We start from the raw sequence: 9,530 nt of genomic DNA, 5'->3' as shown, positions 1-9,530 counted from the left end.
GAGAAGCTTAGTGCTTTCATATACGTAAAGAAACTAATATTTATATTTTACTTCGATACAATTCGTGGTGTAGGGTATGAAAATATCGGTCTGAATGAACTTAATACCGTTTTTACTTAATTTATTTACTCACAAATAAAACATGTGTTCTTCTAAAAAGTATTTACTCGGTTTAATGCTTAATAATTATAGCTTCTGTATTTCTAACTGTTCTAATAAGCAGTTAAAATGTGAAATAACCTTTATATTTATTTAGTTCGATTCAAAGTTTAAATTCTACGGCAAAGTAGTCAATACCACTTATTTAAATATAAAGCCATGTTTATTGCAAATGAAAACATTTTGAGTTCAGTTAGAAACTGAACAAAGTGGATTTATTTATTGCCCTACAGTCTAGAATGGATAATCCAAAATTGTACCGAGAAACAAATCAGTTGCAACGTCAAAATGCAGCGATTGCCGTCAGAGAATTTTTCTCAAAATTTCATTGGCGTTCGGATGGTTTAGATGCAATTATTGATGTTGGTTCAGCAATTGGTGATGTGTTTTTGGAGATTGTGTGTCCTCTATTTCGTAGAGATTTTCAACGCATTGTTTGTACGGATTTAAATACTAATATGGTGGAATATGCCCGAAAACACTACAGTGACAAAGTAAAAAATAGTGAATTTCGCATACTCAATATAGCTACGGAATTACCCACCGAGTTGAAGGGACAATTTGATCATTTATTGTCATTCTTTTGCCTACAATTGGTACCAAATCAAAGGTGAGTCGAAATGGGTTTCCCAGAAGTATAAAATAAAATTAACAACATATCATAGAAAAGCCTTTCAGAATATTTACTCTCTGCTACGTCCAGATGGTGGTAATTGCCTATTGACAATATTTGCTCGTTCACCCTACTACGATGCCTATCAAACCATGAGTAAGACAATAAAATGGTCCTCCTATATGTCGGATGTTGACGATTATACCTGCTCATGGCATTATTCATATGATCCTGTGGAAGAAGTTAAGAAGCTACTAAAGGAATGTGGTTTTCGAGAGTTTGAAGTTCAACTGAAGCCCACAATTTATACTTATTCGAATATAGAGGATTTTAAAAGTGAGTTACTGACTAACTAAAGTTCTAAAACTTCTTGATTATTAATATATTTTTTATAGATAATATGAAAGCAGTCTCACATTATACACATCGTATTCCCATTGAGTTGCAGGATGACTTCATGAATGACTTTGCAAAAGCCATGATAAAAGCTAAGCCAAGTTTTAAGTACTTCAACGATCATGTGGGTGAATTCAATTTTCCTTATGAACAGTTGGTGATTTTTGCCAGACGATAGAATGATAATAAATAAAGAATTATACTTAAACTGTGTCGAATTTAAGGTTTAGGTTTAAGGAAGAGCGTTATAAGAGGAAAAATAGGCTGGAAGAGTCGTATCAAAAAGAAAGTTAGACGTCTACTAGTTACAATAGATAGATATGACTTTAATATGGCTAAATACGCCTTGAGATTCTGCAGCCAGTTTCTTTCTGTCATTCGCGATCTGTATAGAAGTTGTCGAGTTTGGTAATTAAGTGACACATTGGAAATGAGAGATGAGAAAAATAAAAATAACCGGAGGACTTTTTAAATAAATTGCGGTTAAAGTTCATATCTTTTATACCCTCCATCATAATATGGAAGGTATAATTAAATTTGTCAGTCAATTTGTAACACATCGAAATATTCAGCGGAGACCATATATTCTTGATCAGGTAAAAATTCTAAGTCAATTTAACCATGTCCGCCTGTCCGTCTTTTGAAATCAAGATACAGCTCGCAATTTTTATACCCTCAGCATTTATGCTAACGAGGGTATATACACTTTCAAACGGGCAAAATGTGTCTCATCGAAATAATGGTACGTTTGGACGAAATGTGTTTCAGACAATTTGGACTTGATTTAGCAATGTCCGTCTGTCTGGCTGGTGCGCACGATAACTCTCGAACGGATCAACCGATTCGGTCCAAAATTTAGCTTTTGTAATATTTTGTCCAAACTTAGTTTAAGTTCGAAGATGGGTTATATCGGTCCACTCCTTCGGGTACCTCCTCCACAAAAGTTCGGAAATGTTCCGAAAATTTGTGCGCACTAACTAACTTTTAAAGGAAGTAACCAATTTGGTCCATAATTTGCACATCGTAAAATTTCTACCGGACTTAGGTGAGGTTCCAATATAGACTCAATCGGTTCACTCCTTCAGGTACGTCCCACACAAAATTTCGAAAAAGTTCAGTTTAGGACCTGCTATCGAATCGCTTTAATTTTTTTGTAGCAACCTGTATTTACTGGCCTCCATACGACGCTATAAGTTTCATCAGGGGCAAGTCCATACTTCCTGAGAAAATAGCCTGAAATATACAAAACACCCCTCTCACACCGTGTGTAGTGGTTGGAGCGCAAGATAACTCTCGAACGATTCTGCCGGTTCGGCCCAAAATGTAGCCTTCGTAATATTTTGCCCAAACTAAGTTTAAAATCAGATAAGATAAGCCATATCGCTCCACTCCTTCAGGTATCCCCCCACAAAAGTTCAAAAATGTTCGGAAAAATGGTGCGCACAATAACTCTTGAAGGGAGTGACCGGTTTGGTTCATATCTTACACATCCTAATATATCTACCAGATATAGATCAGGACTATATATATGGACTATATTTGTCCTCTCCTTTTGGTACCACCCACACAAATTTTCGGATAAGTTCACTTTAAGACCTGCTCTCGAATCATTTGGATTTTTGTTGATGCAACTTGAATTCGCTGCCTCAATTACGACAGTAAAAGGTTTTTTCAGGGGCAAGTCCATACTTCTTGAGAAAACAGCCCGAAAGTTGTAAAAAAACCCTATGGCACCATATGTAGTGCCTGGAGGTCTCGAACCGAATACTGCGTTCGTCCACACTTTGTATATTGTATTATTTCTTCGAACATTAGATGAAATTCGATGATGGTGCTTATAGGTGCACTCCTTCCGGTACCTCCCCAACAAAAGTATTTCAATCCACACAGACTGAGGGTATATCTCTGTCGGCAAAGCCGACTGATACTTTTTTACTTGTTAAGATAGAGATTTGTAATTTGGAAAAAAAGTTTCTATTACTCCTATTATGTTTGGTATTGCAAATGGCCTATATCGGTCCACATTTTATATAGCCCCCATAGGAGAACCTTCCGATTGTCGGTATTTTGAAGGTTTTAGCGAAATGGCTAAAATTTGGCACTTAGTCTTCATTGGGAATATAAAGCTTTTCCCCAGAATCTTGTCGGTAAAGGTCCACGGCTTCATATAGCCCTCATAGAATGGTACGTCCCAATTTTCGGTATTGTGAAGGATGTGGCCACAACATTCCATCAAAATGGCTGAAATTTGGTACTTAGGAGCTGGCTATGAGCGTTGAGCTGGCTATGAGCGTCGAGCTGGCTATGAGCGTTGAGCTTGCTAAGAGCTTGGAGCTTGCTAAGAGACTGGAGCTGACTAAGAACTTGGCTACGCCCATGGCCCCCATATAACGGCACCACCCGATTTTGGGTATTTTCAAGGATTTTGCTTCATTAGTACAGCAAAATGACTGAAATTTTGTAATTACTCTTCGCTGGAGGTATACAACTTTGACTTAGAATTTTGTCGGTATAGGCCTAAGCCTTCGTATAGCCCCCATAGAACGGTACCTCCCGATTTTCGGTATTTTGATGGTTGTGGCCTCAATACTCCACCGAATTGGCTGAAATTTGGTGTTTAGTCATCATTTGGGGTATAAAACTGAAATTTGTGGGTATAGGTCCACGCCTTTATATAGCCCCCATAGAACGGTACCTCCCGAATTTCGGTGTTTTGAATGTTATGGCCACAATACTCCGCTGAAGTGGCTGAAATTTGGTATTTAGTGTCCGTTGAAGTATTCAACATTCCCCTCTAATTTTGTCGGCATGGGTCCACGCCTTCATATAGCCCCCATAGAACGGTAGCTCCCGATTTTCGCAATTCTAAAGGTTGTGACGTCAATATCCCACCGAAATGACTGGATTTTGTTATTTAGTCTTCCAGGGGTTATAAAGAATACCTCTTAATTTTGGTATTTTTTAGGTTTCAGTCACATTATCTTACCGAAATATCGGAAATTTGTAATTAGTCTTCTTTGAGTCTAAAAACGTTCCGCATGAATTTGTCGGTATAGATCGACGAAGTTTGCTGAAATTTGGTAATTAGTCTTCTTCATAAACGAAAGGAAACTAAAGCTGAAAACACATCCAACGTTTGGGTAACGTTTTGTGTCGTTTTGGCTGTTTTTACATTGTTGGGCATGATGCCTAAAAATTCAAATTCATTTGAAAAATATGCCGGCTAACAACGCTGGACTTTGGTGTCGGCGTCGACCTGTTGTTGTTGTTTTTTCTCAACGCCTAACACAAAAGTTTACTCAAACGTTGGATGTGTTTTCAGCTATTTTATTTCAATATAACTCGTGGTGGAGGTAATGAAAATGTCACCAACATCGAGGTAATTACGTCCGAATAGACTTAGGGTCTGTTTCAATAAAACGATCCGAAAGCACGTTCGTCCAAATTTCTGTTTTCTGAAATATATTTAAAATTAAATAATAAAATGACAAATTTCCACATAAACAGGAGCTTGGTAGTAATTCGAATGAATTCGATTTCAAATCGTCTTAGAAAATATGCCATTAATTGCCCACAACAGTTTTATTTCTCCTGTAATTCCACAACGACAGAGTACAACAAAAAAATTTTACTAATATCACTATTAACGGTTACTAACAAATTTACAATTGATAATGATAAATTAACTACAGATGGTAATAATCCACAACTATTTGATATTTTTCTTTTCCAATTCTTCACTTTCTGCCGATATAATTAAACCATTGAGAAGATTTTCAACCAATGCCGCTGGTTTCTTGGCATAGGCCACAATGAGTTTATAGGGAGAATTAAATTTGTCCATTTCTCCACTGGCATCATTACTCTGCCTTAAATCAAGTTCCGTGACAATGTCAATAAAATCATCCAAAAATTCATTATGTCGTGATACAGGTATGCGATCCAAAAAAGGACAAACAGCTTTAATGTTATCTGTAAAAATTGGTGAGGGGGAACAACAATAAACGATGATGGAGTATGGAAATAAATGTTTCTACAATTTACCTTTTAATATTTCCAAACCTTCATAGACATAGACTTTCTCCCTTAGATCAACTTCGAGGTTCGTAAATCCTGCATCCTCTAACATTTGTGTGAATTCCAGTTTGGGATCATTGGAGTGGTGCAATGGGGAGATAAAACGATTTACATCTTTCATATAAGCCGACCATTTGGCTGATTTACTCAGAGTTTTGTAAATATCAAAGGTAGGATTAGCTGCTAAAAAGACCAACAAGCAATCACCACCTTGTGGGCGCAGCAGATTATAGATGTTTTGTAAAGCTTGCCTGGAAGTTTAGAATATCTTAAATATAATTTTCGTATTTATCTTCTTCCTACCTTTGATTTTGTATCCAATGTAGGCAATAAAATGAGGTCACATGATCAAATGAACCCACGAGATCTTCTGGTAGGTTCTCCTTGGTGCCAATATCCAATACCCGAAAACTGCACTGTTTCTCACTGCTATAACATGTCCGGGCAAATTGCACCATTTTCCGTGATATATCAGAACCCACAACACGCGAAAATTGTTTCGGCATTATGGGATAAATGAAATCCATTAGCACATCTCCGGATCCTGTGCCCACATCCAACAAACAATCCAAGCCGTCATGGCGCCACTCGAATTTTTCCGCATATTCTTGAATGATTTGTTCCGCGTCATAACGTTGAACTGCATTAGCTCTGTGGTACAGGCAGGCCTGATTCATGATCGTTATGACTTTTACTTTGAGCGGCTGTGGGAGAGCGCGAGAGAGAGAGAGCACAAAATATCGTTGCTAACACTATGCCGGTTCGTATACTATTAAATGGATTGGTTGCCACAATAATTTCTTTTATATGAATTTTACTGGGAAACATTAACATTCCACATTTGTAGTGGAGCTCATTATTGGTTTTTCATTCATCTATTTGTTGAATTTAAATGTGGGTATTTGGAAGCTGATGAATTCCTATTATCCCATTATTCCATTCTAAACATGGAATGTCACAGGGGTGACATTTTCAGTTTCATTGTCATGGTCATTACAGGCGTAGTTGGGGGGTTGCTTGTCTTTCTCTATTGCTGGGTATTCCATTTACATTCGATTTGTTTATGCGAACATTTAATATCCCATAAATTACTACGTCCATGGTCCCATGACAACCTAACAGATGCCAGCTTATTTTCTGCTGTAAATAAATATTGCATTATTTTTGAGATCATATTTGACTCAAAGATACAAACAATTGTTGACACTAAACAAGTCAAAGCCTATTAAGTATTCGAATATTCAAAGAATCTTTTAAATATGTGAGGGGAAAATTATCCTTAGAATATATTTGAATTAAGCGATCGTCTCGCTTATTAAAAACTGGAAAAGCCAAAATCTTACTTCATGGCTTAAGTGTCCATAATTTATGTTGTTAGAAGATATCAGAATACCAATCTAATCCAGCTGCTTCGCACACACAAATAAACTTATTTTATGATTCCCCGAATTTCATTCATAAAATTTCTTAGACAAATTCACACTTCCGTTTCGTTCCCATTCTCGCACGAACAAACTCAACAGAGAGAGTACATTGACCTGAATTCACACGTCTCTAATATGAAAAAACAAAACACAAAGTGATCTTGAACTTGACCTTGGCGTGTTAGCTACACTTTTTCTCCGTTATTTAGATTTAATGTGTTTCACGAGCAAAACCATTGTGAACGAAGCTGATATTTTTTAGTTGTGACTTTAACACATTTAATAGCTGAGAGAGAAAAAAGCAACAAAACGCCCTCATAACTATTGGTACGGTATAAATGAATAAATATCGCTCATTTACTCGAAGAAATTAATTAAATGCAAAATACTCAAAGAAATTAATTACCGTCCAGAAATCAAAGTAAGTCGGACGTGGCAGACTTTAATATACCCCAAGAAAATTGTAAATATATAGAAAGAAACGACAGTATGATTCAATTCACGACTAAATTCAAGTAAGTGGTCCATGATGTGGTACCATACATCATTACGTTTGGGCTTACTTTTTTCGAAATCATTCAAAAACAAGTAAAAACGGCGAATTGGCAGAACTTTTTATACCCACCAATAAATACTAATCCCAAAATTTCAGCAATTTCGGTGGGATATTGTGGCCACAATCTACAAAATACACAAAGACTTGGACCTATAACAACAAATTTCATATAGAAATTTTTATACCCCAACAATGTTGGGGTCACACTCCTAACGAATTCGAATTACCAAATTTCAGCCACTTCGGTGTGGTAATGAAGCTTAAACCTTAAAAAAACCGCAAATCGGGAGGTACCCTTCTATGGCAGCTATATGAAGACGTAGAATTATACCCAGTTTTCTCGTGTAATGTTTTATGTCTCCATCGTAGACTAAATACCAAATTTCATCCATTTCGGTGTGATAATGATGCAGAAATCTTCAAAGCATCGAAAATCGGAAGCTATGGGGAGCTATATAAAGACGTGGATCTATACCGACAAGTTTCTGGTGGAATAATTTTATTTATTTACAATTATACTTATAGTAAATATAAGGATAATTACAAAAGTGGTAAAAGCATTAGCTACAAAGGCCATCAGCTTATGGAATAATTTTATACAGTCAAATTTCAGCCATTTTGGTGAGATAATTTAAAAATACCGAAAATCGAAAGATACCGTTCTATGGGGGCTATACAAAAACGTGGATCGATATAGCCCATTTTCAATACCAAACATCTTAGGAGAAAAAGAAACTTCTATACCAAATTATAAAGCTCTATTTTAAATATTGCGAGCTCAGTATTTTATGTATTTTATGCTGATCAAGCATACACTCCGGTTCATCTGAATAGAACCAGCCAATATTTGTCTACAAATACCGTTATATCTGACGAAAGAAAAGAAATTGTAAATTATAATTTTGTGGACATGTAGAGTATATAGTAGCCGATATTTTCAATACCTAACATGTTTCACATATGCGTCATAACGGTACTTTTTACTCGCCTTATGAAAAAATGTCAAAATATTAGCATTTTTTAATGGTTCACCAGGATAGAACCACCCTAAGAATTTACACAAATCCTTTGTTAGATGTGGTAAACTTTAACAAAAAACTATTTATAATTATAAATAAATGCCGTGAGTGTTAATTGCTACCAAATATTGTGCAAAAATTTGTATTAGGGTCTTGAAGTTTGATGAAAATCGATGCTTAGAGCTCCAATAAATATTTTTATGAAGAAATCGGTAGAAACAATTTATAAAGACAAAATTTTATACTGAATTATGTTCAAAATTGTCCATACTACAATAAAATTACAAAAAAGTTACATTTGATAGGTTTATGAGTCCGAAACAGAGAAAATATGGTAAAGATAATTCAAAATTCTACCTTTCCAATCCAAAAATTGATATTTTATCTGAGGAAAGTGAATGCAAATCGATGGGTTCCACCCAGTTTCGTTGGCTGTGAACATCTACAGGTCCAAAAATAAAGAAAATCCCACCGCCGAACGCTTCATGTCAACATCAAGGGCTTTGATTTAGAAGATATCGCATGACATGGATAGCTCAGAAACAAAGGCGCTCTTTTTGTGTAATAACGGATCAGAAATATTTTTTCGGTACTTGTACTATGAGTAAAAGATGTGTGAACATCATAACCATCAAAATTATACCCTTTCCTTTCGAAAAACTTAACGTCTGCATTCCTCTATCGCTAAGCTGTTTCTTCGCATCAAATGTCTTAGAACCTTTTGAAATTCCAAGGACTTGATGGTGACATGGAGCGCTCGGCGGTGGAATTTTCTTTATTTTTTTGTCCTGTAGATGTCCATAGCCAACGAAAATGGGTGGAACCCATCGATTTGCATTCACTTTCCTGAGATAAAATATCAATTTTTTGATTGGAAAGGTAGAATTTTGAATTATCTTGTCCATATTTCCTCTGTTTCGGACTGATAAACCTATCAAATGTGACTTTTTTGTAATTTTATTGTAGTATAGAACATTTTGAACATAATTCAGTATAAAATTTTGTCTTTATAAATTGTTTCTACCGATTTCTTCATAAAAATATTTTTTGGAGCTCTAAGCATCGATTTTCATCAAATTTCAAGACCCTAAAACAAATTTTTGCACAATATTTGATAGCAATTAACACTCACGGCATTTATTTATAATTATAAATATTTTTTTGTTAACGTTTCCCACATCTAACAAAGGATTTGTGTAAATTCTTAGGGTGGTTCTATCCTGGTGAACCATTAAAAAATGCTAATATTTTGACACCTTTCATAAAGCGAGTAAAAAGTACCGTTA

General features: G+C 35.6%; 2 protein-coding genes across 5 annotated transcripts; one reads left to right on the top strand and one right to left on the bottom strand.

Moving 5' to 3' along the window:
• Positions 1-331: 331 nt before the first annotated feature.
• On the top strand, positions 332-1,376 carry LOC141393237 (juvenile hormone acid O-methyltransferase-like). The gene is made up of 3 exons (XM_073966208.1): positions 332-769; positions 825-1,108; positions 1,168-1,376. The coding sequence occupies exons 1-3, from the start codon at positions 399-401 to the stop codon at positions 1,344-1,346; spliced, it is 834 nt and encodes a 277-aa protein (XP_073822309.1). The 5' UTR covers positions 332-398; the 3' UTR covers positions 1,347-1,376.
• Positions 1,377-4,731: 3,355 nt separating this feature from the next.
• On the bottom strand, positions 4,732-6,941 carry jhamt (juvenile hormone acid methyltransferase). Of its 4 annotated transcripts, none has more exons than XM_073966206.1 (4): positions 6,842-6,941; positions 5,549-6,385; positions 5,213-5,496; positions 4,732-5,140 (listed from the first exon to the last, which is right to left on the bottom strand). In XM_073966206.1, the coding sequence occupies exons 2-4, from the start codon at positions 5,920-5,922 to the stop codon at positions 4,878-4,880; spliced, it is 921 nt and encodes a 306-aa protein (XP_073822307.1). In that variant the 5' UTR covers positions 5,923-6,385; positions 6,842-6,941; the 3' UTR covers positions 4,732-4,877. The 4 variants fall into 4 exon arrangements, with proteins under 4 accessions (XP_073822307.1, XP_073822305.1, XP_073822308.1 ...); XM_073966204.1 differs by having other exon boundaries at positions 6,589-6,916; XM_073966207.1 differs by having other exon boundaries at positions 5,549-6,382; positions 6,842-6,909.
• Positions 6,942-9,530: the final 2,589 nt, after the last annotated feature.

This window comes from Musca autumnalis, unplaced genomic scaffold (assembly GCF_047663935.1).
Source record: "Musca autumnalis isolate F117 unplaced genomic scaffold, ASM4766393v1 scaffold_2, whole genome shotgun sequence".
In the NCBI taxonomy this organism is placed as follows: Eukaryota; Metazoa; Arthropoda; class Insecta; order Diptera; family Muscidae; genus Musca; species Musca autumnalis.
The sequence above is the reverse complement of the archived record's forward strand: the minus strand, read 5'-3'. Positions and strand labels throughout refer to the sequence as shown.